This window comes from Salminus brasiliensis, chromosome 9 (genome assembly GCF_030463535.1).
Source record: "Salminus brasiliensis chromosome 9, fSalBra1.hap2, whole genome shotgun sequence".
In the NCBI taxonomy this organism is placed as follows: Eukaryota; Metazoa; Chordata; class Actinopteri; order Characiformes; family Bryconidae; genus Salminus; species Salminus brasiliensis.
This window is the reverse complement of record NC_132886.1, coordinates 29,904,770-29,931,242: the sequence shown is the minus strand read 5'-3', so window position 1 is coordinate 29,931,242 and position 26,473 is coordinate 29,904,770. Positions and strand designations below refer to the sequence as shown.

The window sequence follows — 26,473 nt, the reverse complement described above, 5'->3', positions numbered from 1 at the left end:
TTCTACAGTACGGGGAACCTCTCGTGAAACCTCGAGGTCCCAAACGATACAATTCTCGGCACCGATTGGCAGCGCTCCTAAAATACCCCCAGTCTCAGGTGAAACACAGCCAAGCGGAACCAGGCGGAAGTCCTTGTTTGCAAGTCCCAGATGCCTTGACCGGGGAAGTAACGATACAGCATATCATTTTGTTAATATTGTATCGTAACTAGCATGTTAGCTCAGGCCTAACATTCTAACAGTCTGACATACTGTGCTTTTATTATGTTGACCGCTAGATTAACAGGAGGCAGACTCCACTCTGCCGTATCAAAGAGAATTCTGCATTTTGTGAATGGCTCCACCCCGAGCCCTAACGTAAAGTGGCAGCTTGTTTGGAGTGTTGATGTGACCTATTTAAAAACTCAGCAGTATGTGAACAAACTGACTGCACACTGGATGCGATTCTCCACATGAATGCCTGTGATTCATCAGAGCAGCGTTCATAAGAAGCGTTTGAGCTTGTCTGCTGAGCTCTCTACATGCAAATGCTGGGAGTGCTCGCTTGATGAATAATGCAGTCATAACTAGGGGTTGCTGTTGCTGTTTCCGATGCACTGCTAAATGGAAGGTTCAATGCTGTAATAATGATTTGGGTGAAAAGGCTTTTAAATCAGAGCTTTTAAATCAGTCTGCACTTTCATAGCTGCTGTCTCAAGCCAAAACAACTTTTACTATTCAGCTTGCTGTCGGGCTTTACCGTAAATTGAGTGGGCTGATAAACTGAGCGGGGTCGGATTACACGTCATTTAGCTCTAAAGTACCCGGTTGCACTTAGGCCAGTCGGCCGTCTACCCTGCAGACTGTTCTGAGTGCAGGTTCCAGTGCCTGGCTAGAGATGATGGGCAATGGAAGGAATTAAAGGAATAGTTTGATGAATGAAAAATTGCAATAAGATCATTCATACAGGTTATCAGATGCGGTTAATCCGTCAATTACTGATTACTGGTGTCTGAAGTGTGGCTCTTAAATCCACAACTGGAGATTCTAGGCTAACATGCACTGGATTTAGACTGTCACCAATCTCGTCTCAGTAAATACATGCCATAATCCTTTAATTATTTTGTTCAAAGATTGATTGGAAATCTGTGTAAACATTATTAAAATGATTTAGTAAAAACACATGGATAAACCTCATTTAAACATTCAGGGTATCACAGGAGGGTATCACAACGTGGCCAAAAATCTGATCGGTTTGCTCACAGTGTGACAAATTAAGTGAACAATTGATATTTTTTCAGTCATTCAATAATTTGTTAGTCCGTCAGAGTCTGACAAGAACCGCAGATGTTAAACTGCTCTGAATCAGGAGAAAGAAGCTGATTAGCTTAGTTTGCCGCATAACAGAACAAATTCAAGTCTGGCTGACAGAAAAAACACTTATAAACGTCTAGTCGAGAACGACACCGATGGAGAGACCACTGTTGAAAGGACAGAACGCTGAATTTAAAGATTGTTTCTCATAATGTTGATTTTGTGGCCTATTCACTAAGCTGGAGCCTTTGCTTAGCTGGCTCGGCTACAGCTGCACCGAGTATCAGACAGCCTTGTTTCTGGGCAAGCCAAGTCGAGCGACCGGTGACTGGACTAACAGACTCTTAGCTGGCTATCTAGGCTTAGATGAGTTAGCTAGCAGGCTAAACACCACAGCACCGACCATGCTTCAGCTAACTGAGGCTCAAATCCTGAGCTTATTTTGAACTAGCGAACTAGAAAGGCACAGGGCAGAAATCTGGGTGCGTTTTGAGTGGATTGAGAGAAAATTGAGGGCATGTATGGACCAAAATGCGATTGATGACAGTCCAGTATTCGATAAGTCGATAAGTCCAGTATTTGTTAGCAATGTTTGCCTAGAATTTCCCTTTCAAAAAAATAGATCTGGTGGACAGTGGTATTATGGCATTCTTACCAAAGCTACAAGTGATAACATATTAATGATATCTACATTGGATATAAAAGTATATGATATGATATAGTAGAGCTGGGCAATATGAGGATATTTTATTGTATCGTAATAAATTTTGTTATTGTGATAATAGTATGTTTTTCTAAGCATATGGAGGAGACTGTTAGTGCTTAATAAACACTGATCAGCTGCAGGTTTCATTAATAAAAATATCTGAATAGTAGTTTTTTCACATATATCGTGATAAATATCGTGTATAGCAAAAAATATCAGGATATAGTATTTTTACCATATTGCCCAGCCCTATGATACAGCCTCTTTTCGCCAATGGTATGCATTTGGAGTGCATTTGGATTGATGGTGTTTTATTAAGGATTGTTAATAGAGCCGTTCACTCTCTCTCACCCCCGCTCACTCCACCATTTTAGCTCCATTTCTTTTTTAATCATCAGTTGTGCCATGTGTTCCTGCAGTTGTGCGTTTTAACCTGGAGTCACAGGCGGGTGAAGTGAGCCTGTCACATCAGGCTGCTGTGAGCACTGAGAGGTGAGAAATCTTAATGAAGGCCTGTGGAGATGACCTCGGCCCCTCTCTACCCCGCACACATGACCGCAGAGCGAGAGGATTACAGCTGTGGCACAGAATCCACAGCCCTTTCATTACAGCACTGCATCTGCAGTGCTCCCCTTCACACTCTCTCTCTCTCTATCTCTTTAGGATGTGGTTCACTGACACACCAGCCATCACTAAACATGTACCAGGTCATCTCTCGGCTGGACTATCTTTGCCAGCCACATGCCTCTCAAGCCGATGCATCATGCCTGCTGATGGCCCGCTTCCTGTCGCGGCTTCCGTGGCTGTTCGGCCGCCAGCATACGCAGGGCTATTTATGATTCGCATTTCCTTTCTTTTCCTTTCTCTCTCTCGTCAGGATGCAGGATCTGAGTCCGGTCGGGGGCTAAGGCTCGTACAGCAGACTTTGGCCTTGCCACCGCTCAGTCTTTTAGACATAGTGAGAGCAGGTTAGCGGGAGACTGAGGAAGACTTCCCTGTATTTTTAGAGCTTTGTTGTGAGAGGTGACGCTAAGGGATTATTTAGTCTCGGGGAGCGGAGAGCGTGGCTTGAAGCTACTCTGTCTTTCTCTCCTAATCGATTCTGAAGGGCTCTGTTGAGGGCTTCTGATTATTTTTGGGCACGTTTTGTGCATGTACGTGGCATCTGAGTGCAGTGGAGAGAGAGAGAGACCGAAAGACAGAGAAGCACTCTAGCTCCTAGCAACTTTAGATTGTGACAAGGGCCACGTGATATGGACGTGGCCCTACTATTATGCTGTGATTGCAGCAGACTTTGGGATCAGTAACATAGCTTGTTTACTGGCTGAGGGAACTGGCTAGGAAGCAGATACCACAGATGAACTGTTTGAACAAAAGTATTGGGACACACCTCTTAATCATTGAAGTCAGTCACATTGCCACTGGTGTATAAAATCAAGCACATAGCCATGCTATGCAGTCTGTCTTTGGGTCGTTCCGAAGAGCTCACTGAATTACAGCGTTGTACTGTAATAGTATGCCTCCGTTGCAGCAAGTCAGTTGTGGAGTAACGAATCCTGCTTCGCTATCTGGCAGGCTGGGTTTGGCGAGCGCCAGGTGAGCGTTGCCTGCCTGACTGCATTGTGCCCACAGTAACGTTTGGTGGAGGAGGGATAATGCTACGACATCGTTTTTCCGGGGTTGGCCTTTAGGTCCCAGGGAAGGGAAATCTTAACGCTTCAGCACGCCTCAACCTCATTGAACACTTTTGGGATAAATTAGAATTTATGAAATATATGCAATTTATGCAATTTATGAAATATCAGTGTCTGACCTTACAAATGCTCTTCTGGATGAATGGGCAAAACGTTGCACAGACAAAGCTTTTCCCAGAAAAATGGAAGCATGGACTCCATATGGATTTAGAGTGGGATGTAGCATGTAGGCATCCCAGTGTATTTATCTATATACTGTATCAACGTAATGAGGTTTGATAACAACTACCTAGTCAACTGTCCTACTTTTGTTACTCATGCTTTGCAATTCCGTATCGATTCTTAAAACCACAGTATTGACCACTAGATAGCAGTGTTGTTGCTTACAGTATTGCACTATATTGTAATATATTGAATAGTAAACCATGTATCGCGATTTATCATCATTTATATGATGTATTGTCATTTTTTCAACATTGAAACATTTTCATTGACATCTGAAGTCTTTTTTCTTTTTCGTTTGAACAGTCAGAAATCTGGGAGGCCTGAACCATTTCAGTAGCAAACTGGTAATATGACAAGGTTCAATTTTAGCCTGTGCTATTTTCAACAGTAACTGACTGGGATTACATGAAGTCCCTGATTCATCAGAACACAAGTAAGAGGGACTTACTCTTTGGCATATATCCGTCTCAGTATTGCAAAAGCTGGTATCACAGTAACTATTAACCAGTCATCTATAGAGTACTACATGTAAATGTAAATGCTTGAAGTGTGGATTATGAGTTATCATTTCATACCTTTTCTATGCGTCTGTCTGCATTGTTGTAGAAGATATGGATCATACAATACAGTCCCTAATTCACACACGCCATAAATTCACCATGGATAAACCTACATGCCATGTAAAATCAGTAGCTTCCTCAGCTCCTATCAGCGAGTGTTTCTGTTTGAAAAATCCTCATGTTCTCATGATTCAGTGGGGGTTCAGCTCTGCATGCGTGAGACTGAGAGACTGAGCTCTGTTAATTCAGCTTGTCGGAGTGAGCGGGATTTACCTGCATGCGCTGTAATGCATCAAAATATTGCAGAGAGATTTTGCAGGATGGACCTGGTTTGAACTTGCAGGCCTGCATCAGCTGTAAATCACAGGGCTTTTACAGTACCAGTCAAAAGTTTGGATACACTCACTGACACTGACAAGGGTTTTCATCAGTCAGACAGGACATTTTTGTCCTCTGGTACTCTAAAAGCCCTCTGCAGCTGTGCATTTTTTTTATTTTATTAATTTTGCAAGGCTAGGCTAGTGACAGCTTTGCCACTCAGGCCTTAGAGCAGGGGTTGACGACAGGGGCCGGTTTCCAGCACAGTTGGCTGTTTTCCTTGCTCTAACAGGTCGACTAAACTTGATTGGAGATGCTGGTTTATGCTGCATTCTGTTTCTTAGCCCTGCTTTTTATTTATTTGTCCTCAAGCTCACTGAAAGCATACATTCAGTATTTGACCTTTGCATTAGCTACAGATTTTTGAACCTCAGAAATCCATCTTTCACGGAGAGGAATCTTGCGGAACGAAAGGAAGCCCGTGTGAGAATTCCCCAATAAGCAGCTCCGCCAAAGTGCCGCTGTTGCTAGGCAGCTGTGTGCCATGAATCCATCCGCGGTATGCAGAGTAATTTGGTCTGTGACACTTCAACCCTACCAACACAGTTCTTTGTTAGCTATGTAGCATAGCAGTGTTAGAAGGTCGATGAGAGTCTTTCCTTGAAGACCTTTTTTTTTAATCATTCTGTCTGCAGTGAGAGCTACTGGCTAGCGGTTATTTTCCCGCTGTCAGTCTTCTCAGCGCTGGAGGTCTAGTGGAAAATGTTGGTAACAGAAAAAGCCCTTTGCGCTCAGGCACACATGGTGTTTCCTTCTATCTCTCTGCCTATTGACCCATCTGGGTAGAGAGAGAGAGGGGGGGGGGAAAGTGCCCAAGACAGCAGTTGCCTGTGCCATTGCGGTGTTGCCATGGTTACAGCGAGAGAAGGAATCCCCCGTGCTTTCCTTTCGCCTCGTAAGGTCCGGCCCGCTGTGTGCAATCAAACAGAATGATTACAGGATGGGGTTGAGTATGTGCTGTCTCTTCAGAAAAGCATCTAAATGAAAGCATTGTTCATTAAGTAATTTAAGCTTGCCTTCATCTGCTCCTCTCCTCTTCGCTGTTCTTTTCAGGCGCTGGACCAGGACCGGACGGCTTTGCAGAAGGTTAAGAAGTCCGTCAAAGCAATCTACAACTCGGGTCAAGGTAAGGGCTGGATGCTCGGTCCTTCAGTGTATTAACTGCCCATTAAAAGTTTGGTGTCAGTTGGGGACTATCCAGCATCACACATGCAAGTGTTTTATCTTGGGAATAAATTCAACCCCCATGCATGTAATCCCCTTTTAAAGACGTGGTCAACACTTAAAGCTTTCAACCGTTGAAGCGACTGGAACGGTTTTCAATAAGTGATTTAAACAATATATATATATATATATATATATATATATATATATATATATCAGAGAGTTTGTTAGTTAAAATGTCAGTATAGGAGTATTTGAACTCCGCCAAAAGCACCCAGTCTAAATATAGGTCCTGCAAACAAAGATATTTTATTAAATTTGATCCATTTGGGAAGATATAACATTACTCCCATCCCGTCTTTACTGAATTACTTCTGGTTAGAAATGAAACTACTGTGGAAATGCTCTGTTCTACCAGTGAGAGAACCTCGCTCCTTTCTTTGGTTTAGAACCGAGGGGGAGGCTAACGCTAATGCACACACACTAAGTGATTAGAGTGCAGAGCTGTAAAGGAGCTGGGAGCTGAATGGTCAGGTAGGTCAGTCAGACAGGGATATTAATGGTGTTTACTATTGTGTCTACTATCTTACCGAAGTTGTGGGGCTGTATTACTAATAGATCGGTATCGAACGATCGTCTGCATTAAGGGACTCTGATTGGATCAGGGGATAAAAAACCTTGATCTGGACATCCCAGCTGTTATCACTGGTCATGAGCCATCGCAGCATTAGCCTAGACAGGCTAATGTTTGTTCACAAACTCTCACACCTTGAAATTGAAGTGTTTCCTCCTTTCGTTTCCAATGCTCTGTGACACCTCTTCCATACTGATCCCTGATGCGTAGACTAAGATTATTCTGCCCCAGTCAGTTCTGGAGAAATCATTATATTGCAAATACTATGCAAGTCACGAAATTACAGATTTTAAATGTAAACAGAGATTTATTTATTTGTCATAGAACAATGTTTACATGTATTTATATGTTGAAATCTCTAGTACTGTCTGGGTGTAGACAATGTAGTCTTATGACTTATGTAGTTCACTATGTAGGAAGTAAGGAGGTATTTAGGATGCTGCCAGAAACATGCATGTACAAGCTCCCTTTTCAGTGACCAAAAACTGAATTTTCAATTGGACAAGAGGCAAGAGCCTCAGATTTTTATTATATAGGGATATGTGTAGACAGGGCCTTATTTATGAGGGTCTGACAAGCAGCTGAAGCCACTTGCAGATTTAAAACATGCTGTTATTGCTTACAGTTGTACTAGTATACTAAGTCAGTTCTGAATTAAGCCTTCTCGTTACTTACAGGCAAAATCAATATACTCTTCACATCTTAAACACAAAGCTGAGTATTGCACTCGTAAGCACTCATCTAGAACTGGTAACGATGCTCAAAGCACACAGTAAAAACATCAACAATGGCTAGAGAGCTCGTCAGCCCAGACTTTCCATGATACGTTGTGTAGACCTGACCACATTAGATACCGGGGTATCCTACTGTCCTGCCCTCCCTCATGTACCTGGCCGACCTCAGCCGCAACTTCAACAGCAAGGTCAGGATTATTCATTAACATGCTGCTTCACTTGGTGTTGGTAGTCTTTGTGCCTGGTTCTTCCTCACATAGCCCACAGCCACACACCGTTGAGTTAGCCAGAATATAGGCCTGACCCCAGGCCTCGGTGAGATCCCATTCAATTGCAGGTTAAGCTGACCTCTAAATGGACTAAACTGGAGTAGATGAACCCTTCATATATATTTTAAGCCATCTAGAATTACCTCGGTGGATCATGTTTTACCTTAAAGAGCTTATAAAAGAGTTAAAGCACGGTTGGACTGTGATGTGTCTGAACAGTTTTTCAGAAGCTTAAGTAAAGCACTACAGTGGAATCATCTGTGAGATCAGTTAAGATCAGGGGTTCCCTTTTCAAGCCTTGGGCAAAGGTTTGTGTTTTTTTTTCTCATGTTGCACATCTGATTCAACTCATTGCCTAATTAACAAGCTTGTGTTAGCATGAGGTTTAAAGAACTGAACTGGGAGCCATTGCCATTATCATTCTCATCCACCTCGTGCTTAACAGTTGGGGAGGTTTCATGAATTTCTGAAATTCTGCTCGTTGCGGCCAAAAAGTTCTATTCTGTTAGTCAACTGGACTTGTCTCAGAAATGCGTCAGGCTTGTTTAGTTGATCTTTTGAAAATTTCTTGAGGATTGGGGTTGGGTGTTATCCACTTTCTTCATACCGTCTAAAAAGATGACTGCGGTATACGGTTTTACCAGGACGGGGACTATCATAAGCTGTGCAAGTACTGCAGATGGTTCTATGTTTGCGAGCCATATATACAATCTCAATGGAGCCCCGCTGGTGTCGTTCCCATGACTTAGTAAGGCTTAAGTTGTGGCCACTACTTAGCAAGTCACGGCCATGACTTAGGATCTCGTTCCTACACCTTACTAAGTTGACACCAGCGGGGCTTTGTAAAATACAAAGTTCAGCTTGCTTACAGGGTCACAAACTAAGTGACACTTCAAAATGCTAAACCATTAATCTGACCATTACAAATGTTACACTGCTCTGAATCAGTAGAGATCGAGCGACTGCTGTTGAAAGGACTGAAAGCTGGTATATGCTTAGCTTAGCTTATGTAGGTGTTGCTGCACAGTAGAATAGTGCACCACTCCAGAACCACCAGAAAGCTTTCTCTCTTCCAGACCTTAGCTCGGCCTTCACTATTTTTTAAACGGTCATGCTTTGGTTGCATCAGAGTTCAGTATTAAAGTGTGGGCCATTTCTTGACCTGCAATTTTATTAGCAGATGAGCTCTGGAAACATTAGCACTACCTATACTGTATATGTACTGCAGCATCCTAGACTCTCTCAGCCCTGCTGCTCGGTTCCGATTTATGAGCTGACCCTGTGCTGACCTCAGTGTTCCTTAGAGAGCCATTAGCTTTTGACCCTGCTGAGGCGCATTCAGAGTCAGCAAATAACCCCACACACACTCTCCATTTCATCTAACGACTTTATTTATGTTCCTGTTGTGGTGTGGTGTTCAGTGAAGTCACAGCATTGTGTGCGGAGCTCTCGCCGTTCATCACTCGGCCTCTTGACATTTCGCCGCAGTGAAGGTTGTCTGTTACTCTAGAAGGAAGGCTAAGAATAAAGCTGCCTGTGTACACTGCAGGCTTTGTGTCACATCTGCTGCTGGTGCATCCATGCTGATTAATTAGATCTTATTGTAAGGACACGCTCTAATCAGACGCATCCAAATTAGCTCGAGATAACAAGACCTATTGGCATTTGGCATTAGTCTTTTCGTTCCTCTTAAATGACTCTGTACAGAGGATGATCAGGCCGGTGCTGCCAGCCCGCATCAAACCTCGAAGGGACAGACTGTTGACTGAATTGCCCGACACGGTTCCAGCCAAGGTCAGCTGCATATTTTGTAGTCACCAAGAGATAGACTGGCACATGAGGTTCTAAATATAGGAGCAGCTTATCCAGTTGAACTGCAGTCTTCGAATATCGTGTAGCTTCTAGGATTATTTGGCATAATGCTGTTGTGAACTAGCACCATATCCATCCAGTGATTCTTCATCAAGTGTCTTCTCCCAGTCCTGCGCTGGCTGCATGGATCGGCCCTCTGCTGGTCGCTGTGAGAAAGTGAAGGCCCTCAGGTTGAGGGGCTTGAGCCCTCCTCCTTCTCCCGCAGAAGACGAATGACCTAATCATGTGGCTTTGCCAAGGGCTGGGCTCACACAGAGCAGTGAGGATCATTCCCAGATGAGCCTGGCATTCCACAGGCAGAGTCCTACAGACGGCCTGCCCGACACATCTGTCCTGCTGGAAACTCGCAGTCTTTTTCAGACAACTCCCTGTTGCCGCCTTCCAGCCTCGCAGTGCACCATGCTGTCTTGTAGTCTGGTGTTCTTGTGCCGCTGGCATGGAGCATTCTTTCTTCAGGGCTGGCTCTGTGATATCTTTGCAGGTGTTTGGCATCTTATTGTCAGAAGTTTCACCCAGGAAATGCGTTGAGTATGAGTTAATCAGGGACTAGGGGTGTAAACAGCCTTTGACCACACATTGATTTCATTACAGGGCAGAGTTTTGAATCTGTGATCTGTGAGATACACCATATGTCAAATTCTTGCCCCCCCCCTTCTAATTAACACATTCAGCACCCACTGATGACACAGATGTGCAAATGCACGTACACAGAGCTTGATCAGTCCCTGTAGAGAGGTATTTCCAAAAGAATGGGACTCTCTGGAGCAGATAAACATGATCCTATTGGCACCTATTGGATGGGTATAAAGCCCCCTAGCATTGAGCTGTGGAGCAGTGGAACTGTGTTCTCTGGAATGATGGTTGGTGCCTGACCTCACTAACTAACTCTCTTGTCGCTGAATGCAATCAAATCCTCGATCTCAGCCTTTCCTCAGCAGTGTAGTGCAAGCAAACCTGGATTAACCAGTCGAGAACACTCCCTAAGACCATTCACTCGACATTCTGCTCTCAGATATGAGGCGTTATCCTCTAAACGTGTGAGATTTGAGCCCCAGTGCGCTGTGGTGTTTAGCCTCCTAGCTAGCTTATCTAAGCCTAGATACCCAGATATGAGTCCAAACACATTCTCCTTTCTGTGACTCCCAACTCCCAACGCTTGGCGTCCCTCTCAGACACAAGTTTTTATCGTCCACACTTGTGTTAGTTAGTGAACAGCAGCTGAACCGAGCTGTCTGATAATCAGTGGAGCTGCAGGAGAGCTAGTTAAGCAAAGGTGGGCCTAACAAGTGGGCTACAGATCAAAAACCACAGGAAGATTATCTGTAATTTCCAACAGCAGTCGCTCGATCTGAGTCATTCCTGTCTAAAGTGGGCTTTCAGTCAGCCAGACTTCAGGTTGTTGTGTGTAGAGCAGACTGTTATGCTGCTAACTAAGCTAATGTTAACCAGCGTTTCTCTCCTGATTCACAGCAGTTTGACATTTACTGAAGGGTTGATTTAACATTTTTTGTTGAAATTTGATGAGATGATAAAGAAGCCATGGAGGTGTGGAACCGTCTGGGTTACTTGTGCCACTAGTGCAAGCAGAGGGCAGTAATGTCCTACACCATGGTAATACTTTAAGACGTGTGATGGTATGGAGAATGTGGAGATTGCCCAACCCTCTTTTTTCTTGAAGTGGTAGAGTGAGCATGACACTAAACGCTCTCTCTCTCTCAGTTCTTTTTGCCATATTGCAGCCCTATATACCTGTTTATGCAGTAGTGGAACATAGACAGCAGACCAAGACTTCAATTTTACCCACAATCTTTTTACACTCCTATAATCCACATTACAAACAGAAGCCTCTGTCCCTTTAATCCCCCCCTCCCCCCCCTCGTAGCCTGGAGTTGAGTGTACACGTCAGCTTGGACTTTAATGTGTTGGGCTTTGCTGGTTTAATGGACTTCCTGTGGGCTGACACTCGCACAGGAAGCCATCCTCGTTCAGGGATTATCCAGGAATCCTGGAATGCTCTGTGGAGTTCTGCCCCTGGCCTGGCTGGGCACGCCAGGACTGTGCTAGAACTTGATTTGTGTACAGCTGCGTGTTCCTATCATCTCAGGGTGTTTTCACCAGGCTGCATTGGTTAGCTTGGAGGGAAGGAGCTACATCAGTTTCATCATGCTTTAACCACTAGTTATAGGCCATGACGTCACCTGCCGTTCTGTTATCCGGGCGAAAAGAAAAACATCCGGAATATATTTTCTCTGAAAATTTCCGCTTGCAAAAGCAAAGATATAGCAAGTTTTGAAATACAGATTGTGTAGTATTTGACAAACACACATCGGAAGCCCCTGAGATTGAAATTGATTCTGCTGTTATTGATACACTATAAGGACAAAAGTATTGGGACACTCATTTATTGTAAAAAAAAAAAAAAAAAAGTTTATCCTGCTTTTGTTGTAGTAACTGTCTCCACTGTCCAGGGAAGGCTTTCTGCTAGATTTTGGAACACTGTGATTTGATTGCATTCAGCAACAAGAGTGATAGTGAGGTCAGAACATTGGACGATCATCACCCTAACTCCAAAATCCAAAAAGTACTGAATGGAGCACCATCATTCCAGACATCACTGCTCCACAGGTCAATTATGAGGAGCGTTGTACCCCATCTAGCCCACGTCTGGCATTAGGCAGCATGGTGCCAACAGGTTCATGTTTATCTGCGCCAGGGAGTCCCATTCTATTGACAGTACTTATCTACAGGCACTAGACAAGCTGTGTGTTGCACATTTGTGTCAGCAATAAGGTGTACCTTTAAAGTAGCAGAATTCACTCATTAAAAGAGGTGTCTACAAACATTTGGAATGTCATACATCTGTATCATGTTACACACATAGGTGTATGTAGTATTAGGAGACTTGCCCTAGTACTCTTATTGGGGTTGTATGATGGAGAATCGAACCCTAGTCTGCTGCAGGGAAGGTAGTGTTGTCACCCACTGCACCACACCAGCCTTCATGCTGAGGATATGCAGTGTTAAGCACCAGTTTTCTCCTCTCCCCTACAGAGCATGTGCAGAACGAGGAGAACTACGGGCAGGCGCTGGACAAGTTTGGCAGTAACTTCATGAGTCGGGACAGCTCAGACTTAGGGGCCGCCTTCATCAAGTTCTCCAGCCTGGTCAAAGAGCTTGCCGCTCTTCTCAAAAACCTGGTAAGACTGTTGGTTTCGAATTTTTTTTTATTAATCTGTTTATATTCTGAATTTTGTAAAATAAAACAAAGATAAGTACAAGACAGTAACGATAGTGGTAGTGGACAATAATCAAAATCTGAGTACAAATGAGTTAAAAATAAATAAATAGCAACAATAATAAAAGAAACTCTATATATATATACAGTCATGCCCGAAAGTATTCATACCCCTGTCAAAGTTTGACTTAAATTTACTTTTATTTAACCAGAAATTATATTTTTGCCTGGAAATGACACAGGCATCTCCCAGGAGATAACACGATGATGTACAAGAGGCATCATTGTGGGAAAAAGTATTTCTCAGCTTTTATACACATTTGAACAAAAAGTGGCATGTCCAAAATTATTCATACCCTTCTCAATAATTAATAGAAAAGCCTTTATTGGCTATTACAGCAATCAAATGCTTCCTGTAATTGCTGACCAGCTTTTTGCATGTCTCCACTGGTATTTTTGCCCATTCATCTTTAGTGATGAGCTCCAACTCTTTGAGGTTCGAGGGTCTCCTTGCCATCACCCTGATCTTTAGCTCCCTCCACAGATTCTCAATTGGATTCAAGTCAGGACTCTGGCTGGGCCACTGCAAAACATTAATGTTTTTGTCTGCTAACCATTTCTTCACCACTTTGGCTGTGTGTTTTGGGTCGTTGTCGTGCTGAAATGTCCACCGGTTCCCAAGGCCAAGTTTCTCTGCAGACTGCCTGATGTTGTTGTTGAGAATCTTGATGTATTGCTCTTTTTTCATGGTGCCATTTACTGCGATCAAGTTCCCTGGTCCATTGGCTGAAAAACACCCCCAAAACATTAGGTTCCCACCACCATGTTTGACAGTGGGGATGGTGTTCTTAGGGTTGAAGGCTTCTCCTTTTTTACGCCAAATGGTGCACACATCATTGTGGCCAAACAATTCAATTTTTGTTTCATCTGACCATAAAACAGAACACCAGAAGTCTTCTTCTTTGTCCAGATGAGCATTTGCAAAGGTCAAGCGGGCTTTTGTGTGCCTTTTCTGGAGAAGTGGTGTCCTCCTTGGCCTGCGTCCGTGGAACCCAGCAGTGTGCAGTGTCCGTTGAACTGTCTGCCTTGAGATGTCGCCACCAGCAGAGTCCAGATTCACCAGGATGGCCTTGGTGGTGATCCTTGGATTTTTCTTCACCTCTCTCACTATTCTCCTGGCCAGCACAGGTGTCACTTTTGGCTTCCGACCACATCTTCTGAGATTTTCCACAGTGCGGAACTTCTTGTATTTTTTAATAATACTTTGCACTGTAGCCACTGGAACTTGAAAACATTTTGATATAGCCCTTTCCTGACTTGTGAGCGGCCACAATGCACAGCCGCAGGTCCTTAGTGAGCTCCTTTGTCTTAGCCATGACTGTCCACAAACCAACTGCAGAGAGCTGCTGTTTTTCTCCTGTTGAGTTGATTAAAACAGCTGTTCCCAATGAATCAGGGTAATTAGGATGCTTTAAAACAGCTTGGACTATTTGGAATGGTATAGAACTTTGTATTTTCCCATATACTGTGACAGTTTTCAAAGGGTATGAATAATTTTGGACATGCCACTTTTTGTTCAAATGTGTATAAAAGCTGAGAAATACTTTTTCCCACAATGATGCCTCTTGTACATCATCGTGTTATCTCCTGGGAGATGCCTGTGTCGTTTCAAGGCAAAAATATAACTTCTGGTTAAATAAAAGTAAATTTAAGTCAAACTTTGCCAGGGGTATGAATACTTTCGGGCATGACTGTATATATATATATATATATATATATATAATTAAGGTCGGGTTCTATAGTGAGAGTCAGTCAATGAAAAGATAGGAGTCTTAAAAAAAATGAGAATATAAGTAATCATATAATGCATCAAGGGAGGTAAGGGAGGATAACCTGTTCTACATAATCCAAAAAAGAGTCCCAACCATTATGTAATATGCGCATAGAATCTAATGCATCTAATCTTCTCCAGCTTTGCCACATTACACATTTCTTGGATCCACATGGTATAGGAAGGAGGGATAGGAGATTTCCATTTTACTAGTATTAATCTTCTAGCAAGAAGAGTGGCAAAGGGCACAAAGTCAACCACTACCGTAAAGGGAAAACAGATGAAGGAATCATACCAAGCAAAGCAATAATAGCCTTAGATTCGACAGATTTGCCTATAATGTCAGCTAGAGTCTGGAATATTTTAGTCCAATATGAGCCTAAAGAAGAGCAAGACCAAAATGTGTGCACATGATTTGCTAAAGTCTGACATGTATGACATGTAGAATCAGTGTTTTTATCAATGTGTGAAAATCTAACCTTGGTGAAGCAGAACCGATGTAGTATTTTACATTGGGTGAGGTTTTAACTGTATGTTGCCATAATTTGTGCTCCTCCTGGTTGCCTGGTTGTATAACTAGCAATGGGAAATGGATTTCCAGTGAATAGTATTCCTGCCAACTCCTGCTTAATTTAGCAATTTTAAGTGATTCTACTGTCAAGATAAATTTCTTGCAACAATATTTTCACCATTCATAATTATGGAAATCGTCATATTATGGTTGAGCATCAGATTATGGTTAAAATTAATGAATACGATGAATCAAAAATCTCAGAAAAAAAGCCAGTGAATGAACTCTTAAATGAAAATGCCAGTTCAGCCCAAAACTAAAAGATTTTCTACCTAATTTGGAAGGCCAATTACCCAATCTCTGTCCATGTTAACTGCCCCCATCACTAGGAGGGCAAAAACTTGCCCATAGCCCGTAGCCAGTGCACTCTGAGGAAAGCACTGAGGCTCCGCAGCTCCGATACAACAGTGATGTATGAGCAGTTGTGCTCTCCCTGACGCCGGCTGCTGATGGCTGCACCTTAGTCCACTGGACCACTCAAAGTTGCTACATCAACTTTCAAATTTGAGATATATACGAGTGTGAAGAGTGTTTTACTGTTGATGAATCCACATAATGTAAAGCAGGGTTCTCCGGTCCTGGTCCTGGATGGCCGGTATCCACCAGCACAGTTTGGGGTTTTCCTGCTCAAGCACAAATCATCTCTTAACTGTTTAGTTGGAGTGTTTGAAACGTGAAACCACCACACTGTGCTGAACACCCAACCTCCAGGACCAGTATTTAAGTGGAGAACCCTAATGTAAAGGTTCTGTACCAGTAGTTTTTTTTTTTTTTAGGATCATTTAGGGACCATTTGTTTGTAAGAGTGCAGCTCATATCTTTCTCTTTTCTGCTCCCAGCTCCAGAGCCTCAGCCACAATGTGATCTTCACCCTGGATTCCCTGCTGAAAGGTGACCTGAAAGGAGTGAAAGGGGTGAGTTTCTTTCAGCGCCCTGCTGCCCGCCTGCCCTAATTGGAAAGAAGAGTCACTATAAAGAACACACTGATTTACCACCCCGTCACGGCTCTAAACGAGTGCCTTTGGACGAGCGAGCACTGTAAAGAGCTCCACTGTAAATCTCCCTGGAGCTAAATTAGAGAGCGCCACACACCACTGTCCTTTTTTTTTTTATATATATATATCCGTGCAAAACGGATAGCGCTCGCTGGCTGCCAGCGAACAACGTGTGTAGGTGTTTGTTTGTGTGTAACAGCCTTTTTTTACAGTGTGAAGTGTGTAAGGAGGTTAAAGCACTGCGTTGGCGGCTGTGTTTAGAGTGAAGGGGGAAGGCGTCACAGAGGCTGCCGGTGTCGGCCTCTTGCTGATCACTCAGTTGCGGCAAATCATCACAATGACGAACGCGCGGCTATGATATGATTACCGCCTCTAACTGCTGGTCAGGCAGACACTCTTTTGAAGAGGCTGCTTGCTTTCCACTTTCCACTGAGCCAGGTCAAAGCGTTGTGCAGCATCAGCTGAATCTCTGAGTGCAAGCCATGAGCCGGTTTTTGCCCACTACACAAAGTGTGTGATACCTCCCAGCCTCCTCCCTCCGGCCTTTCATTCTTTTTTCTCTCAATGTCTCTTACTCTCTCTTCTTCTCCCTCCCTCTCAACCCCTCCCCCGTCTCTCTCAGTTTCTGTCTCTCTCTGACTCAGCAGAAAAACACACGAAACTGCTCTCTGAGGCAAAAGCAGCTGAAGGGTATAAGTACAGTCCCTGTGGGACGCTATCAGATTAGACTAAAACGCCTCCCCCCACGCTGGGCGCCTGCCTCATAAACCATTAACAAGCACATTTACTAATTCTTCCTTCTTCGCTGGGTTTCAGGGAAATATTTCGACAGCTTTGTATTGTGTGTCTGCAGAGCTGCCAAGGCAGATTTGTGGTCCTTTTTTTGTTGTTAAACAGTCCTCAGATTCTACAGTCAATGAAAAAGCTAATAAAATCTGTGCATAAATCTGTGATGGATTAATTACATAATTTCTGTGATTTCCATTCCCTCCACAGGATCTCAAAAAAACCTTCGACAAGGCCTGGAAGGACTATGAAGCGAAGTTGTAAGTAGTGCCAGGGTTTATGTATCTGCACTGAACACTGGGGTTTGTTTTCTGGGTGTAAACCGTGGCCTACAGTAATGAAATGCTGTAAAGCAGCGTTAAGGGGACCAGAGGAAATCAATATCCACTTTATATGATGATGTGAGATGGCCACATGCAGTACGCTAAGCCCAGACAGTTGCTAATGTGCATGTGACTGTGTTTTACATCAGTACCAAGATTGAGAAGGAGAAGCGGGAGCACGCCAAGCAGCACGGAATGATCCGCACCGAAATCACTGGAGCCGAGATTGCAGAGGAGATGGAGAAGGAGCGCAGGATTTTTCAGCTGCAGATGTGTGAGGTGAGTGCATGCGGGAGGTGGCTTGTCTCTGTGCACCACTGTTGTGAGGATTTAAAGCAGCAGTATGCGAGAATTGGTATTTCTTACTTCTGGGCTCCCCCCCTTCAGTTAGGAAGTGGAATTCGTGCTTTGAGCCATCTTTAATGGACACGCTTTACACATGCATTTTTGGACAAGCTGCAAGATACAGTACTAGCATCTGAAAGTGAAAGAATCAAGCGGTCCTGATTCCATAGATTAATATTACAAGACTGTACACAAATATGACTGGGCTTACGCAGTGTTACTCAGTTCTCATGAGATTTTTTCTGCCCACTACACCAAAGTTACAAAGTGCACGCTGAGCCCGGAGTAGCAATGATAGAGGCCCTATTTTCCATATTATAAGTGTCAGTGGAGGTTCACCGTGATTTTAAGGATGCTAAGGCATACATGTATATGTATCAAGGTTGTGCAGTATGGACTACATATCTGTCAATATCTCAGTATATATATATTGTGATCATGTTAGAACTGTTACTGATTGATACTGATTGATATGGGTTATCTGGGTTTCCAGTCTCCCCTTGATTAGGTTACCTAACATAACATTCAGTGAAGGAATTTATATGGCGTATTTAGGCGTACATGTAGGGTTGGGTACCTGATAATGGTAATGGTAAAGGTACATAGAATTCAGTACCTGTCCAGTACCCAACAGTACTGTTTTCCGGTACTTTGCTTTCTCAGTAATAACAAATTGAATCTTGGGTAAAAAGTCCAAACTCCTGCATTTCAACATGTTGTTATGTATTTATAACATTTTACCCACTCACACCACTCTCTACCTCCTTCTCCCCTCCCAAATCCATCCCTACAACCTCCACCACCTGTCACCACAGCACGCTGGTGTGTGTGAGGCAGCACATGTGATATTCTTCCTAAAATTTAGGACTCGTAGCATAAAGTATTTACGTGTTCAACAGTACTGTAGCATGATCATAAAGCGTTTGGCACCCCGGTCTGTGTGTGTGGAGGGTCTCCTCCATAATCGCCAGCGGTTAGCCAGCAGTAGCTAGTGGGTTTACTTTTAAAGTAAAAACTGCTGTGGGCTGGTGCACAGCATTTGTGCTGTTTTTAATGCGGCTAAATTACGCAGTGCTAAATTTCGCTCTGTACCTTTTTAATGCAGAACAGTATTACAGTATGTAAAAAACACAGACCACAGGACTCACACGAAAGTCCCAACTCAATATGAACACACACACAGTTGTTTGTGTGTATTGGGCGAAGGAAATGACATGTACATTAATAGCAGAATAAAATGTATGTGTAAAATTTTTCCCTGAAGATGTCGATGAAGATGTCAATTCATCACTGACTGACATCATTAAATTTAACTACTTCTGCACTGGCTGCATGCATGCTGCTAACCAGCTGGTGCTGTTGGTACACTTTTCAGCTTTCAGCTTTTTCCGTTTAGATGTATCTTATGTTTGAGCAGGTGTCTGCTCAGGTTAGAAGCGTTTCCATGACCAGCCTTGCATTTCAAGCTACATAAGAGCATTGTCTGTGTCAGGTTTGGAAAAATATAGCCAGACTTAATACTGCTTCCGGCTCGCCTTTGCCCTGACTGTGTTATGCTTTAACTAAAATATGTCACTGGTACTCAGTACTCGGTAGTACCAACGTCATTCAGTCGGTACCCTTACAAGTACAAGAACCCCACCTTAATTGCTTTTGTAAGTCCCTGCCATGTACAGCAACTGGGTTTCATGCATAGATTCTGAAATACAACCCCCGTTTGTACTTTATGAACCCCAACAAACTTCTATTAATCTATTATCTGCCACTAATGTGACCTTTCTCATATTCTGGCAAGGCCAGTTCTTTGGTTGTTGTTGTTTTTTTTGCTCTACACAAAAGTTATTTGGGCCTGAGATCAAACAAGAAATATGAGGGGATGAATCAGGATTTTAGCTTTTATCTTCTGATAGTTACGTCTAGAGTGTGAAACAACTTCTTTGAACTCAATGCCGCATTTTGTTTGTTGTCGAAAAGCATAAATCAGCATGAAGATCAGAGAGTTGTTTATGGGAGAAAAACAAAGGAGGGAAAATCAGTCAGAGCCACTGAACAGGCACTTGGTATAGCCATGCAGCAATTTCTGAAGAAGGAAGAAACCACTGGTGTGGCAACAAGCAGACCCTGAACAGGCCGGCCATAGAAAACAACAGCAGCTGGTGACAGAAACATTGTGAGAGCTGGGAAGAAGAATCCCAGGAACTCTCTGTGACAGAATCGTCAACTCCCACAAGTCAAAGGTGAAGGTATCACCACCTTTGAGACTTTGAGAGAACATATATGAAAAAAACAAGATGCAAACCACTCGTCAGCGGTAGAATTATAATTATATAATTATAATGATGAGCCTCAAAAATTTAGAAGCGTTATTGACTGATTTCACCACAATTAACCTCAAAGTCAAACCATCAAAGTGGTAGAAAGGCCATAAATTGAAGAAAGAAAGGATCTGCTCATGAACATCAACAATCAAGCATGGTGGAGGTAGTGTCATGGCTTGGGCTTGCTTCTGGAACAAACTCGTTATCCTTTATTGGGGATGTAAGTCATGATGGTAGCAGTCGAATGAATTCAGAAGCCTAGAGAAGCTGAATTACAGAGAAATGTATCCAATAGGGAAGAACTTCATCCAGTAGCAAAGAAATGACCCAAAACACACTGAAGTGGAAGGTTTTAGACTGGCCGAGTCAATCACCAGATCTTAACTTAACTGAAGAGACTGGGAGACAGAAAGGAGATACGCCCTGATCACAAACATCACAAAAGAAGAATTCGACAGTTTGGGGATGTCGGGGGGTCACAGGCCTGATGCAGTTGTTGGAAACCAACGATATGCAGCCAGATATTGAGATGTAAATATCAGGTATTATGCCTCAGTTAGTTCCTTCCTCTCAATGTTGATTGGCTGAGAGACATTCTAGGCATGCTAATATTAAAAGATAATGGCACTCTGACCGAAGCTCCTAAAGTATAACTCCACCACAAAGACACGCAACGACACCCGCGCTTACAAGACAAGAAATCCGCCAGCCATAACAAAGCAGCAATGTTACAATTACACAAGTGAAAGACTGACAACAGGAATTTTGAACACATTAGCCAACATATTTGATGTCAGCGCATTTACCATATTTCATTCACTAAGAAAAGAAACGAAAGCGAAATGCTGGAGAATTCATACAATTATTCACAAGGTGTCCCAAACCGCACAGAAGTACACTAACCACAGACACCATGGGTGTTAAACACAGCAGTACTGTTGCTAGGTAGGGTAGGTAGGTAGAGGCACAGTGTGTGATTTAAGGCACGGAATTGGATCAGCGAATGAGAGGGCGCATGATCTGCTGCACCATTTAAGGTGGAATAGAAATTTAGCAGTGTGTGTAGCATTGAATTAATATCACCTGTGACATCGCCTCATGTGTTGGCTGCTGCTTGTTACAATGATGATTGGAAAAGTATGAACTGTTCCTTGAATGTTCTGACTGTTCTTTTAGCGACGATTGATGACTGATTGAATAGGACTATTTTACTTTGAGGGTTTTTTTTATTTATTTTTTTTAGCATTCTTTCTTTCCTTTTTCTAAAAATCCCCCAAAAAAACCATATACGGGCAATACTGGAACTGTGGTATAACCAATAATACACTCAAGGTTTTGCTGAAACACAAGATTGTGGCACTGGTGAACAGTTCAGGTGAACAGTTCACAGTCTAGTTTGAATATAAGTTTGCTGATGCTCTGGCGCACATCATGAGCCATCTGTGTTTGTCTGTTCTTTTTAACAGTATTTGATCAAAGTGAATGAGATAAAGACCAAGAAGGGAGTGGACCTTCTCCAGAACCTCATTAAGTATTATCATGCACAATGCAAGTAAGTACAGCTCTGTATACATCTTCTCAGCTGCTTACTGGATTTTCAACCATAACACTAAAACCTCTCGCTAAAGTCCTAATGGATGTGATTTCTTTTTTTTTTTCCTCTTTCAAAGCTTTTTTCAGGATGGCTTGAAAACTGCCGACAAGATGAAGCAGTACATTGAGAAGTTGGCAGCTGACCTGTATAATGTGAGTAAACCCTCTGCTGTGCTGTATTGCTTAATTGCCTCAGTCTCAAGGCTAAGGCGTTTTTATCGTGTTTTATTGGCTGGTAGTATTCAGCTTTTCCTGAGAGAGATTTAGCAATAAAGACTCTTGTGTAGTGGCACAGAGGTCGGGATTGGTCTTTCATGTAATTGGAAAAAAATGATATGTGGGAAAGCTGTATGTGAAAGCATCAAGAGCATTTTCAAGAGCTCATTTCTTTCAGTGATTCACCGGAATCGGTATGATGGCAAGCGTCTTTCTTACCAGGCCCTCCCAGCGCTACGGAGGTCAAGGCAGTCAGTATATAGTAACGTTGCACCTCTACTTTCAGATAAAGCAAACCCAGGATGAAGAGAAAAAGCAGCTCACTGCTCTCAGAGATCTCATCAAGTCCTCCTTACAGCTGGACCAAAAGGAGGTAGGTACACTATTGGTGGGGTTCCCCAAGGGTGCATTCTAGGTCCACTTCAAATGCATGTAAATTGATTGATTTTCTGATCTGATCAGACCAGACCAGATCCCCCGCATCCCCAACCCACCTCTCTCATGTTTTTTATACTTTTCATCTTTGAGGAGATGTGGCTTCATGTGCTTGAGAAAGTTGCTTTAGCGTGTAATGAGGGCGGGGGGAATACACGCTGTCCTCAGCATTAAAATTTAATTAGATGGTGCGCCGTCTGAATTTGCTTTCAAGTTGTGGAATTTGCCTTTCCAAACCATGACATTTATAGCCTGCAGGAGACTACTGGACCAGTCTGCCTTGTTCTCGTCTGTAGGTTTACATGTTCTCCTGGGAGAAAAAGGAAGTTTGGATGTACAGCTCTAACAGCAGTACTCTTTTCTACAGCCAGACGTTTGATGTTTTATGTGTTTGGAGTGAATGTCCCCTTCCAGCCAGATGGCTCTAGTTTTGATTGTATGAAATTGTACTGTATTGCGTCATCCGCAGACGGCGCCCTGTTGAGTCTAATGTATGGCCTGATCTCATTTGTATTCTGTATTTAGGCTTTTGTAATGTTATTCTTGCATTCCTGACTCTCCTCCCTTCTCTCTCATTTTACTGCCTTCTGACTGAAGTCTAGGAGAGTAAGTGGATATTAGTAATGCTATGTTGCCTTGCTGCTTATTTCCTTTTGGTTTTATAGAATCACATTCTGTTAGTGGAAAGCTTTTTCTTTGCCTTTTCTGATTTACTATCAATTCTACTTTATTAGTTATTTAAAAAAAAAAGAAAATGCATAATAACGAATGGCATTGTGCCTGTGGTGGTGTGTACCTGTGTAGGACTCACAGAGCAAGCAGAGTGGCTACAGTATGCACCAGCTTCAGGGAAATAAAGAGTTTGGCAGTGAGAAGAAGGGCTATCTGATGAAGAAGAGCGATGGGTGAGTCTGACTGCTGTGTCTGGAATGGATTCACACAATTTTTAACATAACCGAAAAGCCACTTAATTGCTCTCAACAGGGTTTAAATTGACTTTAATTAGGTAGGTCTACTAAAAATCAAACATTTGGCAGCAGCACACCACAAATTCAAAGTCATGTTCTCTTTGCACCCATTTAAAGCTTGTGCTTTGGTAGACTGCAGACTGTAAACAACAAACCTGGCACAGGCTGCCCGCTGTCTGGAATCCTGCAGACCTGCGAGGTGTAGTTCTAACCCTGTTCTGGCACACCTCTCCTTTACAGCCATTTTTTCTGAAGTTCCTCCTGTTTCACAGGCTCAGATGTAATTGTAAAATTGACTGGAAAGCAGTTTTTAATGATCAGGTGTGGCCTGTTCTTATATTATTTTAGTAATAAGGATATAAAAGGTCTGGATTTGCATTTGGTAGCATGTTCAGGAGGTCATCATTAGGCTGGAAAATCAAACAACCTATCAGGGAGACAGCAGAAGCTTTATGCGTGGCCAACCCCTCATTATAAGAAAAGACTCATTCACTGGGGAGCTTAGTAACATCATCACACAACTTCTTCACAACATCTAATCAAGTCAAGAACTCTTTTAAAGAGGTAGGGATTTCAGAGTTGACTTAAGAATTTATTCCTGTTGTTCAGTTATTTGTTCTGCTATCTGACTGCCATGTCGATCAGAGGTGGTAGGGTTCCCTTGGCTGTCGCCCTTGGCTTGTTCAGAGGAGGCTTGGACCTAGATTTGTTCAAGATGTTTGTCCCTTTGTGACATTTCATGGACAGATAAAACCAAGAATGGAAAAGTATGGAACCAAGTATGGAAAAGGAAAGAAAGGGTTCTTGATCCAAAGCATATCACATTACCTATCAAACATGGCGGAGGTACTGTCATAGAATGGACATTTATGGCTGCCGGGTGAAGCTGGGTCACTGATGTTTACTGAAGATGTGACTGCCAATAGAAGTAGTAGTCCAATTGCTTTTAAGTCTTTGAAAATTGAGGGACTATGTAACATATGTCTGTAATTCCTAAATGATTTATGCAATATTTTTGTTAATTAAGTACATATGTATGTCTGTACTTCAGTCACACCTTGATTTCTAATTTCTAATCCATTGAGGTGGTATACAGAGACTAAGTTACTAAAATTGTGTCACTAACCACTTACATTTGGCCCTGGCTGTACATTTAAACAGAAAATGACACAACCACATATAATTAGTACCCCCTTCCTTTATATGTATTACAGCTTTGATTCAGTTTTTCCAACCCTCCAGAGTTTAGTCTAGTTTAGAAGTTAGAGTGTTTTCTCCAACCATCCAATCAACACTTTTAATGATGTTGAGGTATGGGCAGTATCTGGAGAATGGGGTTGTCAATTTGTTGTTCTTTGAACAGCAGCAAGTGGTCTTCCACTTTAAGATCTCCACATCTTTTCAGACCCACAGTGTTGACTGGTCATCTTGCAGTGGAGGAATGGACAAAAACACCTGTTGATGGAGAGTATAGCTAGAAAGATAAAAGCTGTAGTTTGCAGTTAATCTGAAGGGGGAGTTTTGGTGGTCTCCCAGGTCTTACATAGTTGTTACGAGTCCCATGTTCTCCATATCTTTTGATTATTTTTGCGGGACTTGAACTCGATTTCCTTCGACTTTCCCCTTCCTTATGCAAGCAAATGATCTTTATATCTAATCTCCTCAGCAATATCTCCTGAAAATCAAATGTCTCATTGTTGAAATGCCCGTTGTTGTGTTCTTGATGATCCAGACTGCGGAAGGTATGGCAGAGGAGAAAGTGTTCGGTGAAGGGCGGCATCCTGACCATCTCTCATGCCACAGTGAGTAGCACATTCCTGACAGAGTCCAGCTTGGAGACCCTAGAGGCAGCTCTGAGTGTGCTTTTTTAAGTTTCGGTGCCAGACAAAGTAGGACAGGTAGCCCAGGTTCACTAATGCATCACTAGAAGAGGACAGCTGATAATAGCCGTCTCACTGCAGCTCTCATATGCCACTCTAATGCTGTCCATTTTGGCCAGGTGTTGGGGAAATATGTGCATTTTAGAGGGGGTATGGTGTGTGGGGGGGTGGTCTGAGGTTGTCATAGTAACCGTCTCTTCACTGTGTGGTGACTCATGTAGTAATAATTTGGAGTGGGGCCACAGCAGGGGTAGGAGGGGGGCTTCTGACTGTTTCCTAGCAAAAGCTGCTGTAATGATGCTGCTACAGTGAGACCGTGCGTCAGGCATGCCATAAAGACACGCTGCGTGTCAGTGCGTCTATGAGAGAGTATCAGAAATACTGCAGAGAGGGGGTGTGGATGCTACTGCGACATGCGTGCTGTTATGCAGCAAAAAATGCTGGCTATTTTTAGAGTCATATTGGGCCTGGTCCCTTCTGGGGTGTTCTGTGACACCTGAATGACCCTGGAGTACTCTGGGATTGGACATTTTGGAAAGAAACTCGCTATATAATATAAACACTTCACATAACACTAGCAGCAAAATATAGCAGTTAAAGCAATGGTATGTAGCATATGCTTGTCCAGGAATGCATGTCCTTCTTTAGTTGTGGCGCAAGAAAACCCTATTCTTGCATAATGCTGCTTTAATCTAATGTTAAACTTGTGTATAAGAACAATACAAACTAAGCAAGCTTAGTTTTGCTGCACTATCATCAGCTTCATGGCTGCACTTTTGTAAGAAATCATCTCAGATAGCTTTCTACTGCCTATATACACCAACCAGCCACTTCATTAAAACCACCTCCTTGTTTTTACACTTGTAGTCCAATATATCAGCTCCACTTCCCATTAGGAGCATTGTGTAGTTCTATAATGCAGTTCCTCTGTTTCTCTGCATAGTCTGTTCTTTAATGGTCAGGACCCCACAGGACCACCACAGAGCAGGTAGTATTTGGGTGGTGGGTTACTGTCAGCACTACAGTGACACTGACGTGGTGGTGGCGTGTTAGTAGTGTGTTGCACTGTCACAACTCAAATAATGAACACAGTACTGCATCCGTTACTACTAATAACCAGATAACTGTACCTGCTTTTAAACAGCTGTTTTTATATTCTTCAAGTCAAGTGTAGCCATTATTTTGCATGCCTACTACCGCTGCTGTGGTCTGTTGGAAGTAGCTAGATGACTTGTATGTGAAAGGACCTCTCTTCTAGAAAAGGAGTGAGAAAGCTGATGTAAGTTTGCTGGGGCATTGAGTCTTAGTGAAGCTGTCACCTGGAGCGGTGACTTACTGCCTGAACTACTAAAAGTCTGTGTCTCTCCCTGTTCAGTCCAACAGGCAACCAGTTCGACTTAACCTGCTCACCTGCCAAGTTAAACCAGGGGAGGATAAGAAGTGCTTCG

At 42.9% G+C, this 26,473-nt stretch overlaps 1 protein-coding gene across 1 annotated transcript in view; it reads left to right on the top strand.

The window, feature by feature from the left end:
* Positions 1–26,473, top strand: part of asap1a (ArfGAP with SH3 domain, ankyrin repeat and PH domain 1a) — a 72,666-nt gene that overhangs the window by 24,008 nt on the left and 22,185 nt on the right. Inside the window, exons 4-14 of the mRNA XM_072688169.1 lie at positions 5,910–5,982; positions 12,581–12,726; positions 16,006–16,080; positions 17,158–17,207; positions 17,420–17,549; positions 21,400–21,485; positions 21,604–21,679; positions 22,029–22,115; positions 22,982–23,082; positions 24,878–24,947; positions 26,401–26,473. The exon at positions 26,401–26,473 is cut by the window's right edge and continues 12 nt beyond it. Coding sequence (XP_072544270.1) covers positions 5,910–5,982; positions 12,581–12,726; positions 16,006–16,080; positions 17,158–17,207; positions 17,420–17,549; positions 21,400–21,485; positions 21,604–21,679; positions 22,029–22,115; positions 22,982–23,082; positions 24,878–24,947; positions 26,401–26,473 — 967 coding nt within the window. The remainder of the gene's footprint in view (positions 1–5,909; positions 5,983–12,580; positions 12,727–16,005; positions 16,081–17,157; positions 17,208–17,419; positions 17,550–21,399; positions 21,486–21,603; positions 21,680–22,028; positions 22,116–22,981; positions 23,083–24,877; positions 24,948–26,400) is intronic.